Source organism: Sapajus apella, unplaced genomic scaffold, assembly GCF_009761245.1.
Source record: "Sapajus apella isolate SASKATOON/1434 unplaced genomic scaffold, GSC_monkey_1.0 scaffold17, whole genome shotgun sequence".
Lineage (NCBI taxonomy): Eukaryota > Metazoa > Chordata > Mammalia > Primates > Cebidae > Sapajus > Sapajus apella.
The window spans coordinates 8,598,733-8,619,717 of NW_022436957.1; the positions used below are offsets into that span (position 1 = coordinate 8,598,733).

Consider the following 20,985-nt stretch of genomic DNA (forward strand, 5'->3'; position numbering starts at 1 on the left):
GGCTATAGTTTGCTGACCCTTGGCATAGTTGAACACCAGTCGCCCACACTGGATTTGCGGTGTTCCGGGGCGGGAAGTCGCTCCGGGCTGAGAAGCACCTCGAGGCATCTACCCGTCCGGAACTCTCCCTTTGTGCCCAGCTAACCACGGTTCATTGGCTCTCTCCGCAAGGCAGGTCTGGAAGGTCAAGAACGAGGCTCGGGGCTCTCTCGAGGAGCAAGGACGCCTTCGGGCTTCAGGACCACCCACGGCGTCCCAAACAGCTTCCCGGGCGGTGCTCCCGCCCCCCCGGCACTTTCCAGCTCCCCCTCCAAGGCCGCTCTTCCTCCCTCTCAGCCCCCTCCAGCTCCTCCTCCGGCTCCTCCCCCTCCGCTCCTCCCCTTCCCTACATCTAGCCGCCGCGCTTTCCCGCTCCCGCAGCAGCAGCCGTCCGCGTCGCTGTTGCCTCCACCACCTCCTCTGCCACCGCACGCCCCTCGGAGTCCCGCGCCCCACCATGCCCAACATCGTGCTGTTTAGCGGCAGTTCGCACCAGGACCTGTCCCAGCGCGTGGCGGATCGCCTGGGCCTGGAGCTGGGCAAGGTGGTCACCAAGAAGTTCAGCAACCAGGAGACCAGGTGGGGCCGCGCCGGCGGCCGGGCTGGGAAGAGCTCTGGGCACGCGGCTGTGGGGCCGGGTTGCGAACCAGCGGCTGCCCGGGCCACCTCCGCAGCCGCCGCGTTCCCCCTTCCGGGGCGGGACGGTGGCAACGCGGCCTCCGCGCCCTAGTGCCCGCGCCTGCGAAGAAGCCGAAGTGGGGCGCCGCGCGTCTGGGTGCCCGTCCCGGCTCTGCCCCCGGCGGCAGGGCCTTCGGTTCTGGGACCGCGGCGACCCGGCGGTCCCGAGGCGCGCCCGGCCTCCCAGCGGCGCCGCTCGACCTGGCGTCCCCAGCCCGGAAGGGAGACGTCTGGGCGGTCACAGACCGTCGGGGAGAGAGTGGGCGCAGCGGGCGGGAACCGCATCGGGGCAGCGCGCGGTGAAGGGACGTTCTGGGTTGGCTGGTCCCAGTTTCCGCGTCCCTGCAAGGCTGAACCCAGACCAGTGCGTGCGACGAAAGGTTCACCCCTGTCCCCAACTCTGGTTGCAGACTGGGTTTACCTGGGGACGGTTCGAACGCTGCTTCCCCCACCTGCCCCCAAAGGGTTTGATCGAACGGGCGGGAGATCAGCGTTTTTACAGCTTCCCAGGTAAGTCTCCTGAGCAGCCCGGACGCAGACCTCTGCGTTATCCAGAGGGTGGAGTTGTGCCACGCTTTGAAAGACTGTGAGAATCCCAGGGCTCACATGGTGAGCTCCCCTCTGCTTCCACTACTCTTGCTGCTTCAAAGACGATGGACTTTCAGCTTCCTTCTGGTTCTGGTAACTCTGCTGTGTCAAACAGCGACGCCGTGATTCGCCTGTAACTTCCACCCATTTCTCAAGTCCAGGAGAAGTGGTCGCTTCTGCCTGTGGATCACGTGGTGGCCATCCTTGGAAGCTGACCTAGGGGGCTCCTTTGTCCACCTGCCTGAGTCCACACAGCTCCTTGACTCATTTCAAGTTGGTCTCATTTTTCCCCCTTCCTCCAATGTCTAGTACAGTTAACTGTCCACAGTTACTGATAATTTTTATATCTTTGGCAAAGATCCAATTCAACCAACATTTTCTCGAAATGGTGCTGGAACAGTTGAACAGCCATATGCCAAAAACTATGAACTTCCATCCATCCTTTTCACCATTTGCAAAAATTAACTTTGAAGTGGACTATAGACCTAAACATAAAATCTAGAACTATAAAATCTCTAGGAGAAAATCCTGATGACTTGGGGTTTGGCAAAAATTTCTTAATGAGGAGTTATGTTAATACTGATGGGGAAGATACTGTTTTGTTTTGTTTTTGTTTTTGTTTTTGTTTTTGTTTTTTTGGCAAGTCAGCTTTTTAGGATATGTGAATCTTACGTGACTTCTTCCAGGTGGCAAATTCCAGTTATGGCTCCGATGATACTATAAGTAAAGAAACATTGTGAATGAGTAGCAGGTGGACTTTGGCTAAAGAATTCCACTGTGCAGTGTTTAATACAGAAGTCTGAGGGGATGGTCTAGGGCTCTGGAGAAGGATAGAACCAGGTTTGAATGTTGCAATATTTTGCCAGTCTTGTTCAAGTTTCAGTCCCTTTAAGAACACAAGAAGAAGAATAGTTTTTGTTCAGAAGGTGTTGTCATATAAGTAAAGGAGAAATTTCTTGATGAAGTAAATTTTGAAAGCAAGTATGTTGCCCTTCCATGTACCCAGTGCAGCACGAACTTTTGCTAAGGAGTATGGTTAATCTAGATCAGTTCACTGCTAAGTCAGTGTTGAGTTTCCCCTAAAAATACTGCATATGCCATTGGGCAAAGCTCACTCAGACATTGAAGTATGATTGTTTATACATTTGTTTCAAATATAAAGCAGACTCACTTTTATTTTGTTTGGGGATTTTATAACCATCACTTGATAATTAGAAATCGTGGGGCCTCAAAAACCACTCAGCATGAAGTTTGGGAATTGTCTATATGGCTACATTTTATGTTTTTAATATATAGAATATAAATGGTTAACTGCCTGACTTTTCTCTTTTCCATGAACTGTACAAGTACAGAGTTTAACGTTTATAAACAGCCCTCTCTGGACCAGGTACCGTGCTAGGAATACAGCTTTTAACTGTGATCGAAGAGAGGAGAAACTAAAAGGCAAAAGGAAGACAAAATTGGTTCAGTTCATGTAAGGGCCCCTTGAAGCTCTCACTGAGCTAGGATTAGAAATCTGGTTTGTTGTCTGCTAGCCATCAATCCTCCCATTTAGCATTTTTTATACGCTACTTAACTGAACATAGAGCCTTCTAATTTTACCTTCTCATCCCTAAATCATTTCAGATATGCAGGGAGAGGTCTGCTTCAACTTCACTATAGACCATAGAAATTCCAGGATGACATCTTAGGACAGCAGGTGTCTAGAAGTCTCTGTTATAACATTTTACCCTGGTCAGTTAACCTGCTGGCAGAATCTTTAGCTATACTGTGAGACAAGGTTGTACAAAGTTATACAAGGTTATCAGTTACCAGGTAATAAATCAGCCCATAGCTTAATGGCTTGAAACAGTAATTGTTGATTTGGCTTACAAATCTGCAATTTGGGAAGGGCTCAGTGAAGAAAGCTTGTTTTTGCCCCATATGGTCACAGATGATGTAGCTAACTGGGGCTGGAGGGTTCTTGAGGATGGCTCACATCACTGATAAGTTGCTACTAGCTGTTGCCTGGGAGCTTAGTTAGGAACCTCGGCTCCTCTTCCTGTAGACCTCTCCATGGGGCTGCTTGAGCTTCCTTACAATATGGAAACTGGGTTCTAAGAATGAATGTTCCAAAAGACAGGACATGGAAGTCACCAGTCCATTAAGGACTGGCTTGAAAGTTGCTGTCATAATTTCTGTCATATTCTGTTGGGCAAGTACAGAGCCCTCCCAAATTCAAGGGCAGGAGACTAGACCCTGCTCCTTGATGGGAAAAGTGTTAGAGCCTGTGGTTCTCTTTTAGTTACCATGCCTATTTATTGTTGAGTCAGTGACACTCTTCAGCTTTTTTATGTAGGGGTCAATAAAGATCCTCTGGTGGAATAGCAAATGGATGCTGCCTTCTAGCCACAATTTTTAAAAGACCTAGAATAAAGATAGTCATGATCATCTTTTTGAGTAGAAGCAGGACTAGCTTTAGGGGAAAAGTTGCCATGGTGATGATATTCTCTGTCCTCCTCTGGACTGCTGGAGGTTCTTGAGGAAAAACAGGCCAAAGAATCTAATCTTGTGGGATAAACGTCATAATACCAGGAGTTGGCAACGTTTTTCTGTAAAGGGCCAGATCGTAAATATTTTAGGCAGTGCTAGCACGTGTAGTCTCTGTTGCTGCTTTATCTTACAGTTCTGTAAGTTACAATAATGTTTGTCGCAGGTTAGCTGGGCTGCATTCTCTTCTGAGGCTCTAGGAGAGAATCTGTTCCCGTGCCTTTTCTAGTTTCTAGAAGCAGCTCACATTCCTTCACTTTTGGCCTCTTCTACCTTCAATGTCAGCAATAAAATGTTGCTCTGACCCTGCTTCTGCTGTCTCCCTCTTGGATTTTTAAGGGCCCTGTGATTACACTGGACCAATTTAAATAATCCAGAATGTTAAGGTCAGCTGATGAGCCACCTGAATTCCATCTGCAAACTTACTTCTTCTTTGCCATATAAACTCACATATTCAAAGGATTAGGATGTAGACATCTTTAGGGGGCCATTATTCTGCCTACCACACCATTCTTAACTCACAGGCCATAGAAAAACAGCCTGTGTGCTATGTTTTGTGGACCTCTGAGCTATATAATACTGTACTTAATTTCTGCTGTAGTTCATTTTGTGCTGCTATAACAATATACTGGCGACTGGCTAATTTATAGAAAAACAGAATTTATCATAGGTCTAGAATTTGGGAAGTCCAAGATTGAGGGGCTGGCATCTGGCAAGGTCCTTCTTGCTGTGTCATCCCATGACAGAAGGGTGGAAGAGCAAGACAGCACCGTTGAGAGAAAACAAGAGGGGCCAAACTTGCAAATAAACCCATTCTTAAGATAATGAACACGCTCTCGCAATGATGACGTTAATCCATTCATGAGGACACAGCCCTCATGACCTAATCACCTCTTAAATGTCTCACCTCTCAATACTCCTGTACTGGGGATTAAGCTTTCAACACATGAATGTTGGAGAACACATTTAAACCATAGCAATTTCCAAATTAAGTTTATCCCATAGTTGATGTAATGTTCACAAAGCAGTTATATTTAGTTCCCTAGATCGTGAAATAGGAGAGAGCACATAGAACTCTTTCCCCCTCATCCTGTGAGATTGGCATATTTTCATCCATAGTAGAAGGCATGCAAGAAGATGTGTGAATGTTATCAAAACTAATTTTCACAACATGTCAACTTGAAAGACTTTATTTTCCTTTAAAATTTTTAGAGATGGAGTCTCGCTATGTTGCCCAGGCTGGATCGAACTCCTGGGCTCAAACAATCCTCCTGCCTCAGCTTTCCAAGTAGCTGGGACTATGGGCATGAGCCACCATGCCCAGCTTGTTCCTGTTGTTGCCCAGGCTGGAGTGCAATGGTGCGATCTTGGCTCATCGCAACCTTTGCTTCATCACAACCTTTGCCTCCTGGGTTCAAGCGATTCTCCTGCATCAGCCTCCCAAGTAGCTGGGATTACAGGTATGTGCCACCATGCCCGGCTAATTTTGTATTTTTTAGTAGAGACGGAATTTCTCCATGTTGGTCAGGCTGGTCTCGAACTCCCAACCTCAGGTAATCCGCCTTCCTCGGACTCCCAAAGTGCTGGGATTATAGGCATGAGCCACTGCGCCCGGCCTTAATTGGCCCTTTTAAGAAAACAGTTTTATCAGGTATCTGATAGAGGGAGAAGGGAGAAGGATAATTATTCATGTTCCTCATTTGTAATTTTAAAATATTTCATTTTGGGATGAATACATTTACAGACAATTCTGCTGTAATGTGACATATATATTCCTAAAAATTACCATGCTATGCAAAATCAGGCAATCCAAAACCACGGGGCTTATGAGAAAAATGGGGTTAGGGACATAGCATTCAAAAACTTCCTCAGTGACCCATTAAAAAAATCATGGGAAGGTTATCAGGGTGAGTATCCCTTATCAGAAATGCCTGGGACAAGTATTTCAGATTTATTTTTTATTTTTGCATTTTGGAATATTTCTGTTGTACTTACTGGTTGAGCATTCCAAACCTCCAAAAATCCGACATACAAAATGCCCCAGTGACCACTTCCTTTGAGCATGATGTTGTCACTCAGAAAGTTTTGGATTTCAGAATTTTGGATTAGAGTTCCTGTCAAAATGGTAAAACATCAACATGTATTACATGCCCCCCAAAAATTGGCTGGGCGCAGTGGCTCACGTCCGTAATCCCAGCACTTTGGAAGCCCGGGGTGAGCTGATCACTTGAGGTCAGGAGTTCGAAACCAGCCTTGATAACATGGCAAAACCCCGTCTCTACTAAAAATACAAAAATGAGCCAGGTATGGTGGTATGCACCTATAATCCCAGCTACCTGGAAGTCTGAGGCAGGACAGTCACTTGAACCTGGGAGGCAGAGGTTGCAGTGAGTGGAGATGGGGCCATTGCACTCCAGCCTGGGCAACAAGAGCAAAACTCGGTCTCAAAAAAAAAAAAAAAATTACATAAATACTACAGCAAAGATGGCACTTTCCATTGAAAAAATGCCTGAGCTTTAGGGTTCTCTAAAATGACGTGGAAAGTTGTGACACCATAGGTGAATGAGTGTGGCTCATTGTCTTCAAGGTGTATACATGTGTATGTTTGTGTATTTCTAAGTGGCTCCATTTGGCTGGGTGCAGTGCAGTTTTCTGCAGTCTCAGGATAAGAGGTTGTACATAAGAAAATACGAAATTCATGCTATGCTCAAATTGTTCCAAGTAATATCAATCATTGGAACAAATTGGCCTTTTCAAAACATTGCAGAGCTGACCATCTTCCTGGTTTGGACGCAGAGCTCTGCGAAGGATGTGCCTGAGCACATGGCACTATTTTATGTTTCTTCTGATCAAAGGAATATACCAGGGATGGGCTGGCTCTCCCTCTCATGTTGGACATCGAGAATTCTCTATCTGGAAATATAGAAAATTCCAGACGTGTAATTTTCCAAAACTTAGCTGCTATTTATTCTTTCTCCAGAAGCTACGCGAGGATGCCAAAACAAGGAAGTATACCAAGAAAGAGGATACAGAAAATGGGAAATGGAGTCCAGGAGAGGGGGTAGGGAATCCCCAGATGGCAGCTGTGCACAGGCAGAGAGATAACCCAGACCTGCCACCCCCGGGAGGGACGCCTGCAAGACGATGAAATGCAGATGGGACTTGAGGCCTCTGACCTTGGGAGATTTTGATTGTTAGTGAAGGGTTTAGGGTGGAATCTGGATTCAGGATTCAGAAAACTTAGCAGATAAAAAGGTAAGAGAATGACCTCCAGGGAAAATAAAAAGAAAAGATGTGTATGAAAATAAAATATAAACATTTGTTTAAGTTTACTGCATGGCAGAGCTCTGAGCAGCAGCCTTTATGCAGTTAAAAATGTAAAGTCAATCTTTAATGTGAATATTGATCTATATTGGGATGATGGCGAGATGGGAAATTTGCATTCCACGTGATAGAACTGAGTCAAAATAGAGTTCAGTCCTCATCTTCCACAGTGAGAAGTCAATACACTTTGCCTAAAATAACAACTCAAGACACAGCAATACACACGTATTAACTACACGTGAAGGAAAATATCTAAAAATCATATCAAAAATTAAAATTGGTGGCCTCTGGGCTGTTTCTCTAAGTCTTACAGAATGGTTTGAGTTTTTTTAAGCAATGTGACTGTTTAACTTTAATAAAAATAAAAAACTAAAACTAAATATGGTATTTTGCAGAAAAGAGTTAACATAGCAGACCTAAGACTCAGGCCTGTTTGCAAGGTTGGCCCTTGGCTGGCCTCTGGGAGCTTAGATTTTGCAAGGGTACCCACCATTTCCCGGTAAGAATGGCTCACTGCATAAACTGGTAAAAAAAAATTGATAAACAATGTGGTTCATGTTGAATGCCTGTGAGTCTGACATTTTGGTATGTGCTAGGCAGAGGGTGCTTATAAGACCAGCCCACAATAAAAACTCAGGGACTTTAGTCTCTAAGCAGCTTCCCTGGTCAAGAGCCCTTCACATGTGTGGTTATAGCTCACTACTGGGGCATTAAACTCTACCTCTGACTCCTCTTGGGGAGGACTCTTGGAAGCTTGCACCCTGTTTCCCCCAACTTCACCCCATGCACCTTTTCCCTTTGCTGAGTTTGCTCTGTGTCCTTTCCCTGCAATAAATCATAGCCATGAGTACAACTATTATGCTAAGTCCTCTAAGTCATCCTGGTGATCATCAAACCTGGGGGAGGTCTCAGAAACACCCAAGATGCAAATATGCTTCAATATTAACCAATGGCAGTTCTCTTTTCCTAGCGTGGAGATTGGTGAAAGTGTAAGAGGGGAAGATGTCTACATCATCCAGAGCGGCTGTGGGGAAATTAACGACAACCTGATGGAGCTCCTCATCATGATCAATGCCTGCAAGATTGCGTCATCATCCAGGGTGACTGCCGTGATCCCGTGTTTCCCATACGCCCGACAAGATAAAAAAGACAAGGTAGGAGAGGTGTGTCCTACTCTAGAAGCCTGTTCTGGGCCACTGTCAATGTTTTTTTTTCCTCATTTATTCCCTTGATTAGAATTATCTGGAAAATGTTGACTTTTTCCTCTAATGATCAAGTAGATATACTTCCTCATTTTGTTTGTTAAAGATTTGACTTTGAACCTACCCTGACGTTAATATTCGAAGAAACAGGTAAAGCATATTTTTGCAGGTATTAAAATACCATTATTGTCCTTATTATAATGAAATTGTTGTCTTTGTAGTGGTGGATAGAAGTAAATACACACACAAACGCGCACAAGAGTACAAGTCAAACTGGAGAACATCTGAATCAGATCACTGGATTGTATCAGTTTCAGGGTCCTGGCTGTGATACTGTGTTATAGTTTTACAAGATGTTACCACAGGGAACTAGGTAAAAGGTTCACAGGATCTCTGCATTGTTTCATACAACTGCATGTCAATCTACATGCAGTTGTATGAAAATAAATTCCCCCAGATTAAAAAGTTTAATTTAAAAACAAACAAACTATGATCTCTTTTTAGCCTTTAAAAGAGAACAGAAATAGTATCATCGAATTATGATTTTTACGTTAGCATCGAAGGAGGCTATGTGAATAAATTCCCCCAAAATCAAAAGTTTAATTAAAAAAAGATCTTTTTTTAACCTTTTAAAAAGAAAAGAAACAGTATCATTGAATTATGATTTTCACAACATTAGCATCAGAGGAGGCTCTGTGAGTCTTTAAAAAAAATGAAGAAAATGTGATTGGTCTTTGACTTTGAGAGCATCAGAGAAATCGGAGGTTGAGAAGAACATTGAAGGAGATTGTATTAGTTTTCTAGGGCTGTCATAAGAAATTACACAAACCAAGTGGCTTAAAAGAGCAGAAATTTTTCCCTCACAGTCTTGGAGGCTCAAAAGTGTGAATTCAAGGAATGGGCAGGGCCACGCTCCTTCCGAAGGCTGTAAGGCAGGATGCATTCTCACCTCTTCCAACTTCTGGTGTCTCCTTGCATTCCTTGGCTTGTGGCTGCATCACTCTGGTCTCTGCCTCTGTTTTCACCTGGTCTGTTCCCTGTGTCTCTTTGTTTCTTATTAAGGACACTGTCATTGGATTTCAGGCCCAACCTAATCCAGAATGAACTCAACTTAATCTTTACCTTGGTTATATTTGCAAAGACCATATTTCCAAAATGAGGTCACATGCTGAAGCTGTGGGTAGACACGAGTTTTGGGGGGATATTGTTTGACCTATTACAGTGGTCAACTCCTAGCTGTTGTCTGCTACATATCTTAGGACTTTCAGCCGGGCTCAGTGAGAATCCTGCCAGTTTGCAAGACACGCTGCTACTCTGTGATTTGGTAACTCAGTGCAAGAAAGGTTTTCCCCAACACGCTGCTATTTATCTCCATGGTTCATTTCTGAAACAACACAGATTTCTGAAGCACCACAAGATCCCCTCATATTTGAAAGAAATCCTTTATAAATTTGAATTCATCTACCAAAGTCCCCCTGAATATTAATCCCAGCCTCCTCAAGACATGGTTTCTTTTCCCTGTCTTGAAGGTGGCTCGTCAGTTAATTTCTCACCTAAAATCTGATCAGAAGGGTCCATATACTTTATCTGTAAATGGCTATATGGTCTCTGTTGCAACAATTCAACTCTGGTTATACTTCGAAAAGAGCAACAGACAATATGTAAGTAAATGGATATGGCTGTGTTCCAGTAAAACTTTATGGACACTGAAATGTGAATTTCATATCATTTTCACATGCCTTGAGCATTTATTTTGAGTTTTTTTCAACCCTTTAAACATGTGAAAGCTGTTATTAGCTCACAAGTAGTACCAAAACAAGTGGCTGGTGGCTAGCTTGATTTGGCCTGTAGGGCACAGTTTGCCAACCCCTGTATTACAGCATTGATAGTGTGTGTGTGTGCACGCGTGCACTTATAGTCTAAACTTGACCTAGGGCAACCAAAACCTTAGGTCCCCTACCTTGCCGTGAAGCTATGTCCTCCCACTTGCTATTTATATAGCTCCTTTTATTTTAAACTTGATTCTAGAGTTTATGTGTATTTTTAGCTGTTAAATTTCAATTTTCTAATTTTGTCCCATTGGTATAATCTGTTGTCCTAGCTATTCCTCCCATCTGTGTGTTTCCACAGGATTTTTCAGCATCTTTCTCCTTGTCCATGTCATAGAAGAGCTAATTTTCTGCCATTATTTCTTCCTTCTTTGTGGTTTAGTAAATTCTCACATTGTAGCTGTTTTTTTTTTTTTTGAAATGGTATCTCACTCTGTTTCCCAGGCTGGAGTGCAGTGGCACAATCTCAGCTCACTGCAACCTCCACCTCTCGGGTTCAGGCGATTCTCCTGCCTTAACCTCCTGAGTAACTGGGACTACAGGTGCACGCCACCACGTCCAGCTAATTTTTGTATTTTTAGTAGAGACGGGGTTTCGCCATGCTGGCCAGGCTGGTCTCGAACTCCTGACCTCAAGTGATCTGCCCACCTTGGCCTCCTAAAGTGCTGGGATTACAGGTGTGAGCCACTGCACCGGCCTCTAGCTGTATTTTTAATCAAGGTCTTTCACTCACAGTAGGTTTTACATTTTGTATTTGGCCCTAAGATATTGAATACATTGTATCTTCTTTAGGAAATTACTCCTTTTATCATTACGTGTGCCCTCCCCCATTGTTAAGTGATTTGTAATCCCATGTTTCTCTTTAAGTGATACAATATTGAAAGCACTACATTTTTGTTTGCACATATCTGATTGGCAGTGACCTCTTTTTATGAAGTTGGAGAAGTGTTTTCTTATCTGAGTTGGAGAAACTAGCACTATTTGTTCCCGACTCCTTGCATTGCAGGGGGTGTGAAGCAGTCTGATCTCCATCCCCTAGTTCCTAGTCGCCAGCAGCACTCCCAGCCACCGCGAACAACAAGAGCCCTATGGATTTCTGGAACTCTAGTGTCTTTAACTGTTGGTTTTGCGTGTGTGTATGTGTGTGTGTGTGTGTGTTTGAGATGGAGTTTCACTCTTGTCACCCAGCATGGAGTACAGTGGCGCCATCTCAGCCCACTGCAACTTCTGATGCCTGGGTTCAAGGATTCTCCTGCCTCAGCCTCTCAAGTAGCTGGGAAGCATGCACTACCATGCCTGGCTAATTTTTTGTATTTTTAGTAGAGACGGGGTTTCACCACGTGGGCCTGGCTGGTCTCAAACTCCTGGACTCAAGTGATCCGCCCGTCCCAACCTCCCAAAGTGCTGGGACTACAGGTCTGAGCCATCAACACGCTTGACTGGCTTTAACTGTTTTGTGGAACTGCGTTTTCTAGCTAGTAGCAGTTTTCCTGATGTTAGACAGTTAGATGTGTTTTCCATTTTTGCCCATTGTGAAAACATATTACTTTTCTTTCTTCCACCTTTTCTTTAATCACTTTGCTGTTTCTTAGTAGTAACATTGTAGCTGCTTCTAATTTTTTATCCCAGCCAGACAATTCCATGACTGCCTGAGCTTAACTGCTGATGAAGAGAGGACTTTGATCACCAACCACACAGAGGCAGGGCCGTTGGTAGTAACTGAGAGACAATGTGTGTAGTGGCTTTAGGAAGTCGTATGGTTTCTTGTTAGAAAACAGCTAGGAAAGAAGGAATCACAGTGGGGTGTATTCGTTTCCTAGCACTGTTAGAACAAATTACCACAAACTGGGTGACTTAAAACAACAGAAATATATTCTCTTAAGTGTTAGAGGCCAGAAGTCCAACATCCGTCCTTGCCTCTTCCAGCGCCTGGTGGCAGCCCACCTTGAGGCTACGTTACTGCAGTCTCTGCTGGAATCTTCACATGGCCTCCTCTTTGGTCTCCGTCAGATCTCTCTCTCTTTCTCATTTTCAATTTTCTTTTTAGAGACAGGGTCTTGCTTCGTCACCCAAGCAAGAAGAACTGCCAGGCTCAAGTGATCCTCCCACCTCAGCCTCCCAAGTAGCTGGGACTACAGGTGTGCACCACCATGCCTGGCTAATATTTTTGGCTTTTTCGTGGAGACAGTGTCTCATTATATTGCCCAGGCCGGTCTCAAATTCCTGGGCTCAAAAGATCCTCCTGCCTTGGCCTTCCAAAGTGTTGGAATTAAAAGCATGACCACCACACCTGGCATCTCTCTTTAAAGGATACATGAGGTAGCATCTAGGGCCCGCCTGAATAATCCAGGGTAATCTCTCCATCTCAGGATTCTCAGTGTCATCACATCTCAGAAACCTTCTTTCAAATAAGGTAACATTTCACAAGTTCCAGGGATTAGGCTCTGATATTTTTGGGGCCACCATTTAGCTCACTCCAAGAGGCTTTAAAGGAAGTCATTGATGTGTTAAGAGATGAATATTTTAAGGACACTTTGAGCTTTGAGATAGTACATATCATTTATCATCTAGGCCAGGATGCTTTCAAGATTGAAAGGGAGCTCTATGAATAACGGTGCTGGGAAACAGGTGTCCACCTATACTGTCCTGGGCATGTGACGTAGCGTCCCTCTCTCTGTAGCCTCTGGACTGACCTTGGAGGTGGCCAGGACACAGAAGCTGTTCTGACACCATTATTTCTGACATGTCTGTGTAGTCAGTGTGACTCATATTATAGTGAGGAGACAATTTCATTCTTTATCCAAACTTGCTGAAAGGGGAATTCTTAATTCTTACATATATATATATAATTGTACTTTAGGTTCTGGGGTACATGTGTAGAACATGCAGGATTGTTGCATAGGTACATACACGGCAATGTGGTTTGCTGTCTCCATCCCCCCGTCACCTGTGTCTGGCATTTCTCCCCATGTTATCCCTCCCCAACCTCCTCACCCCCCACTGTCCCTCCCCTAGTCCCCCCCAACAGACCCCAGTGTGTGATGCTCCCCTCCCTGTGTCCATGTGTTCTCATTGTTCAACACCCGCCTGTGAGTGAGAACATGCGCTGTCTGATTTTCTGTTCTTGTGTCACTTTCCTGAAATGATGGTTTCCCGATTCATCCATGTCCCTACAAAGGACACAAACTCATCATTTTTTATAGCTGCATAGTACTCCATGGTGAATATGTGCCACATTTTCCTTGTCCAGTCTATCTTAATTCTTATCTATTATTTGAGGTGTGCTTTTGCTTGCTTGCTTGATTTATTTATTTTTGAGACCACATTTTGCTCTTGTTGCCCAGGCTGGAGTGCGATGGCATGATCTCAGCTCATCACAGCCTCCACCTCCCACATTTGAGCCGATTCTCCTGCCTCGGCCTCCCAAGTAGGTGGGATAACAGGTGTGCTCCACCACACCTGGCTAATTTTTGTATTTTTAGTAGAGACAGGGTTTCACCATGTTGGTCAGGCTGGTCTCACTCTCGACCTCACGTGATCTGCCCACCTCAGCCTCCCAAAGTGCTGGGATTACAGGCATGAGCCACTGCGCCTGGCCGTAAAAACCGTTCTGAACTAGCAGGTTACACAAAACCAGGCTGTGGGCTACGTTTGGCCCATGGATTCTAATTTGCCAATCCCTGCTATAGAAGACCCTCAAGAACTGCTTTTTCCCTTCCCTGGTAAAAACAGTAGGTTGGACAGGGCGCAGTGGCTCACGCTAGTAATCCCAGCACTTTGAGAGGCCGGGGTGGGCAGACCACCTGAGGTCAGGAGTTTGAGAACAGCCTGGCCAACATGGTGAAACCCCGTCTCTACTAAAAATACAAAAAATTAGCTGGGCATGGTGGCGCGTGCCTGTAATCCCAGCTACTCAGGAGGCTGAGGCAGGAGAATTGCTTGAACCTGGGAGGCAGAGGTTGTGGTTCAGTGAGCTGAGATGGCACCACTGCACTCCAGCCTGGGTGACAGATCAAGACTCCATCTCTAAAGGAAAAAAAAAACCAACAGCAGATTGTGGGCAAGGCTGGGAATAATGACTTCTGAGGCAGGGAAAGGACTTGTAGTTTGGGCAGTTCTTTTCTCTTTTTTCAAAATCATTTTCGAGATTATGTTCTCTTTTCAATAAAATTTTCTTTTTTTCCCTTTTTGTACCAGAGAAATTGAGAATAGTTTTTCCTGATGTGGATTTCTACAGTTTTGTAATTTTTTAAAAGCCTGTCAACTTTACATTTTCAAAAGGTGATATTTGATGCATTGAATGAGATCTGGAATACCCTGGGACTCTTCGTTATGACTGGGCTGACTTGCAAAGCATTTAACTTTTATGCATTTTTCACTAGGGGAGTTGAATGTTTTATTTTTGACTACTGTGCCTTGACTCTACCTTTGTTTCAATGCTGTACTAACTTTTCTTTGTGTAGGCTAGCAAGTCAATTAACTAGTAAATCATTTTTCCTGCAAGATTCAGTTGGGTATGAGCCAAACTCTGAGCCGCAGAACAAAAACCAAACTTGTAAACAAGGCATGAAGAAGAAAATCAGAAAGTGTGAATTTGGTAATTACCTTGTGGTTTGGATCCCAGAAATGAAGAAACACTGGATGCCACTGAGGAGAGAAGAGAACGGAGGATTCTTTTTGCTGGCGTCTTAGTCTGTGCCGCTGTAACTAAATACCATAGACTGGGTAATTTACAAAGAATCTTCAAACCTGTGTCCTGGGAGGGGAAAAAAAAATAACAGAAATTTATTTTCTGGAAAACCAAGACCAAGGCACCGGCCCTCCTGAGGGGAAGAATGCTGTGTCTTTACCTGACAGAAGATGGAAGGACAAGTTTGCAAAATGCTGCCTGAAGCCTCCTTTAGAAAGTTCTGAATCCTGCTCTCAACGGAGGAGCCCTCAGGGCCTAATCACCTTTTAAAGGCCCCACGTCTTAATCCTATCACATTGCCAACACCTGAATTTTGGAGGGGGCCACTCAACCCATAGTAACTGATCATACAGTAGTAGGAAGAGCACAAAATTGATTAGGGTTGCAAATTGGGTTCTATTACAAAGCAGTTGTAGCAACTGATTTGCTCTTTTTATTATCCTGGAACTTCGTTACACTAAATAATTCTCACAGTTAGTGAGGCTAATGACTAAGCCGTGGACATTTAGTATTAATAGAGATTCTGTTAGTAAATATTTATTGAAGAACTACTGAATGCAAAGTGTGGAGCTGTGTTCTGCAGATGATGTGAAAATCTCCAAAACCAATTGTTTGCCCTTGGGATGTAGTCTAATTAGACAGGTATCACAAGGCAGTCCCAAATTAGAAAGGAGAGATGATTTCTGGAGTTCTGCCTTAAAATTGGAAGATTAGAACCAGACCGGGAGGATCAAACTTATTGGCTCAGCAGACACCGTGGAATGGGGACAAGGCAGGCATGTGGGTATAATGGCCAGGCTTCAGGTGTTTTCTAGAGGAGGAAGGACAGCCACAACGCCGACTTCAGGGAGGCCTCCCATAGCAGAGGTGTGGAAAAGGAGCTGTTCCTAGTAGGCTGCAGCCAGACTGGTCAGAGAACTTGGGATAATAAAGCTGAGAAAATTCGATTTTGTTCCAAAAGCAACGTGGAACATAGTACAGGGGAGTTATGGTCTATAATTAGTAGAGAAGTTTGAAAAAGTAAAAAAAATGAAAAATATATTTCCCTAGAATCTCACATTTTAGAAACATCTGTTAACTTTTTAGAGTGTTTTCCTCTCATTCTTTTGTGTTTTGAACATACATATACCCCTATTTTTAATGATAATACATATTTTTTTTTTAAATGGTGTGTTAGGGAAAACACAAATAATCTGTTAACATTTTTGATGTAATTCCTTCCTGCATGTGTTTTTACATGAATATATTCGGGGTGTGTGTGTGTGTGTGTGTGTGTGTGTTTAACAAGGATTATTTGTTACTATTTTGAATGAAATCTTTTTTTAAAGCTTTTATTGTCTTTTTTTGTGGCTGATATATAGAAATGCTGTTGTTTACTACAAAATGCTCAACTCTACCTAGGTCTGATCATATGTCTATATAATCTCTTGGATTTCTTTGATGTGGGCAGTTTTACTGTCCATAATTTATGATGTGGAAACCAAAGCTATACAGAAGTTAGGTAATTTTACAAAGAATATAATGTCAGTAAATGACACTAAGTATGAAATTGACTAGTAAGTACTAAGTTATCAATCCTCTTAGAGTCTTCGTTCTTTGACTTTGTTTTTTTTCCATTTGTAACCATCCAACTGTTGGCACATGAATCCCTTTTTAATAGCTGGACTTCTTTTAGCCTCTGGCTGTGTGAGGGTCTCTTGGCCTCAGTAATCTTACTTGTGCCACTCTGTTCTTCTAGAATACTATTCTCCTCGCCTTTACTGAACTTGCCTTAAAAGCAATTTCCTCCGAGGGACCACTAATAATGACCTTGTTTAAACTTTATGTCCTTCCTGCTACTATCATCTCTCTCAGTACCTTTTATTTCTGCACACTTACCGTGATTTCAGTTACACATATTGTGACATTACATATATATATGTTTAACTGTTTGCTTATTTGATATTTGTTCTCTATACCCAGCATCAAGCACTTAGTTTTGCAGAATTTGTAAATAGTAAATGTTCGCTGAATTAGATGGAACGAATATATCTTTTGCTGTTACAACATGTGTCATTTTCTTTTTGATGCTTTGTTGATTGCGTGTATGATTTATCTTTCTCATGTACATCCTAGTGGGAGGAATCTAATAGTATCCATCTTTTCCTGTTATAAAATTAATGTTCTTATTGTTAGAGTCGTGCTCCAATTTCTGCAAAACTTGTGGCCAATATGCTGTCAGTGGCTGGGGCGGATCACATCATCACCATGGACCTGCATGCCTCTCAGATACAGGTATCAGTGTTTTCTTTATGCAATGGTTAAGTCAAGTCTGTTAAATAATCTTAGAAGAGGTACCATTAGTTGTGTTTGAGTTTATATATGGCTACTCTCTTGGATTTTTGTCTTTACTGAACTTGGAAATATAATTTGATATTAATACTTCCAGTCTCTCTCACCATCTTGCCCCCAGTCAGTTCTGGAGGAGTGTGGCTGGCTTCTTGGTAGTAAGTCCTGTATAGTTTCATCTCAGCTTATGGAAAATAATTAGGATGGCAGAGTCATAATATACATTTTTAAACCTCTTCATAACTTATTTTCTTTGTCTCTAAAACAGGCCAAATTATATTGTGCCACTTTGTGTTATATAATGAACGTGAAGTATTTAGTTTATAATAACTACTTAAGAGACAACAAACCTTTCCCCTCACCGTCCTGCAAAGCCATTCTTTTCCTCAGAATATAGGCCATCATAAGACAGTAGCATATGGTCCAAAAGATGGATTGGACTGAAATATGCCCCTATAACATATCTGTCTTTTGATTTCATTCTTTCTTAAATGAACAAGAGGGAGTCTGTTATAAAAGCTTCTTTTAAACAAAAAATGCAGATGTTATTTAATGAAAGCAACTTTCACTTTAAAAAGAAAAAGAAAAAATCAAACCAAAACAAAACCCTTCAATGTGACACTGACTTCTCCCTTTAGGGATTCTTTGATATTCCTGTGGATAATTTGTATGCGGAGCCCGCAGTCTTGCAGTGGATCCGGGAAAACATTGCAGAGTGGAAGAACTGTATCATTGTTTCACCTGACGCAGGGGGAGCCAAAAGGTATCATGCAGGCTATGCCTTGCAGATTTCTCCATTTGCTGATTAGTTTTTCCCTTTCTGATGTATTAGATAAGGAAGCATGCTGTCAATTACTTAACACTCGATTTTGCTAGTAAGCAAGTAAGTAGACTGCGGGCTTCACTTCCAGAGCAGAAACCCATCATCTTTGTTAATATTTCATCATTCAAGAAAGAAGAAAATTTTTTGCATACACAGATACATAGACACAATAGGTATATATTGGCTTATTTGTTTTCAGCAAAGGGTAGATGTGTTTTGGGTTTTTTTAAGTTATTGTTTTCTGATAATAAAAGTAATGAGCCTGATTGGAAAGTAAGTCTTTTAATTAACAGCACTTGGAAATGGTAGCCAAAATAGAACAACATTTGTAAAAAGAAATCTCTGTACATAGAATAGCAAGAAAGGGAAATATCAAGAAATAAAGCAGAGGCTGAAAGCCATGTCCAGGTGGCTTGAGGGGGATGGGCGTCAGATCCAGGAAGAGCCTTGTGGCTTGGGTTTTAATGCTCACATGGAAACCTCCATAAAGAAGGGAGCTAAAGCCAGGCACGGTGATGCATGCCTGTAATCCCAGCACTTTGGGAGACCGAGGTGGGAGAATCACTTGAGCCCAGGCGTTCCAGGCTGCAGTGAGCTATGATCACACCACTGCACTGTAGCCTGGGCAACAGAGTGAGACCCTGACTCAAAAAAAAAGGACGAAGAAGAGAAGGAGGCTGAAAGCCAGATCTCTAGCCAAAAGCCAGGGGGGAATGCCCATCTTTACCTGGGCCTTTGGATTAGGGGAGGGAACAGGCACCTATGAGAAGTCAAACCACCAGCCTGTGAGCTTATGCCACATTCAGATGTGGAGTGCAATACACAGGAAAATGTTCTCCAGGCTGTAGAGCCCCTGTAGAGGGAGAATTTCACAATCCTAGCTGCTCAGTGAGCACACCCTGGTTAACCTAACCCAATGATGCCTGATCTAAAGTTAGAAAACCAAGGGAACACAGTCCACCCAAACCCAGCATGTGCAGACAACAGAGCAGCAGGCAGTCAATACTTGGGGATAAGAGAACAATTCCTAGACTATCAAGTAAGTTGAAAAGGAAACTAAGGTGAAGGAGAGATGGCACCAACCTGGTACTAACAGCATGGCAGTGATGATGCACCCAGTGGCGTGAGGTGGTACCGAGGAGCACGTCACAAAGGCTTGGCAGAGAGTCTTGAGGTGTTAACAAGCAAGCAGGGCACAGGGTGTTCAGAATCAAGGATGAACACAATAAGAGAATGCGGCAAGCTGAGGCTCGGTGACTCAGTGACAGTGTAGAGCTTTGCAAGTGCTATCTGGGAAGAAAAAAGACCAGAAAGGGAGTTTTATTGTGTAGGTAGAGACCTCCCAAGGGAGAGGTAACAGACTTCTACCCTCCAGTCCAGTGAGGAAGCAAGGAAGATCTAAATGTGCACTAACAGGTGCGATCAGAGCAACAAGTGATCATCAGGCTTCGGAATGGCTAACATCAAAAGCCTGTCCCTCGTCTGGCACCCTCATCTCTCTGCAACACAGCTGAGGACCTAGGATCAAATGCAGAAGCATAGGAGTAGCCCAGAAAGTTGTCTTAACATTCTTCCAGGAAACGCGGGCCCTGATGCTTAGAAGAGCCTTGTTCATTCTGCTCAAAGCTGCCTTCCAACGGCTGCTTGGGTTCCCAGCACAGAAGGGGCGGAACAAGCCGTGCAGCTGGAGACTGGCCTCTGCCAGCAGCAGGAAGTGGCTGTGGCCAGGATGGAAACATAAATATATAAAAGACGGAAGCAGAAAGCTAACTTGCAAAGACCCTAGATGAGCAGCCCTGGGGTGGAGAGCGGCACTGTGTCATGTAGCCTATTACTCTATGGTGCGTAATGTTCACAAAAATGCCCTTGGCCAAGCATTAAGGTAGAATCACACTAAGTGTCCTCTGCAAAAAAATTGTGAGCAACATTTTGGGGTCATTTCTACTAGAAATGCTTGCAGTTGACTTGGAAACTTCTGCAAGTCACATGGAATCTGCATTCAAATGAGGGAAATGCACTGGCCCGATGTAAGGTTAGAGGCAAAGAAGCCATCCAAGGGGTAGGTGAGCAAGCGTCAGATGTAACTGGTTTATAATAACAGCTTTGTTACAGTGTAATTCAAATATGTACAATTGGGTGGGCTAGGTGGCTCACGCCTGTAATCGCAGCACTTTAGGTGGCTGAGGCAGGCAGATCAGGAGATCAAGACCATCCTGGCCAATATGGTGAAACCCCGTCTCTACTGAAAATACAAAAATTACTTGGGCTTGGTGGCACACGCCTGTAATTCCAGCTACTCAGGAGGCTGAGGCAGGAGATTTGCTTGAACCCAGGGAGCGGAGGTTGCAGTGAGCCAAGATCACACCACTGCACTCCAGCCTGCGTGACAGAGCGAGACTCCATCTCAAAAAAAAAAAAAAAAAAAAAAAAAAACAACCCAAAAAACTCCAAGTACGTATAATTTACCCATTTAACCCAGTTCAGCAGTGTTTTGCATATTCAGAGATTTGTGCAACCTCGCTATCTAATTCCTTAACATTTTTATCACCCCAAAAAGAAACCTTGTATCCATTAGCAGTCACTCCTCATTTACTTCCCCCTACCTCATCCCTGGCAGCCATGAAGCTACTTTCTTTGCAAACCAGAAAATGTTATTTTGGCAGCCACTCAGCCCAAAGAATAGTAGATTCCACCAATTTGTATGACCATCTTTCTTTCTTCCCCCGACTTTGTTTTTATATATGTAGTCTAAGAATATCATACATGCTCTTAGCAGAAATTCAGACAGTACAGAAGGGTCCCAGCCCCTGTTCTTTACATGCCACTGTTATTTCCAGTGTCAGAACGGTGCTACTTAAGCGGGTATCTACCTTTTTATTTCATGCAAATGACAATGTGATATATACAGTTCTTCACTGTGCTTTTCTCACTTGCTGTATATTAACAACAATTCCA

At 43.5% G+C, this 20,985-nt stretch overlaps 1 protein-coding gene across 1 annotated transcript in view; it reads left to right on the forward strand.

The window, feature by feature from the left end:
• The first annotated feature begins 365 nt into the window (after nucleotides 1-365).
• PRPS2 (phosphoribosyl pyrophosphate synthetase 2) overlaps nucleotides 366-20,985 on the forward strand; it is a 32,857-nt gene continuing 12,237 nt past the window's right edge. Inside the window, exons 1-4 of the mRNA XM_032285901.1 lie at nucleotides 366-618; nucleotides 8,129-8,312; nucleotides 17,055-17,153; nucleotides 17,846-17,970. Coding sequence (XP_032141792.1) covers nucleotides 497-618; nucleotides 8,129-8,312; nucleotides 17,055-17,153; nucleotides 17,846-17,970 — 530 coding nt within the window. The 5' untranslated portion in view covers nucleotides 366-496. The remainder of the gene's footprint in view (nucleotides 619-8,128; nucleotides 8,313-17,054; nucleotides 17,154-17,845; nucleotides 17,971-20,985) is intronic.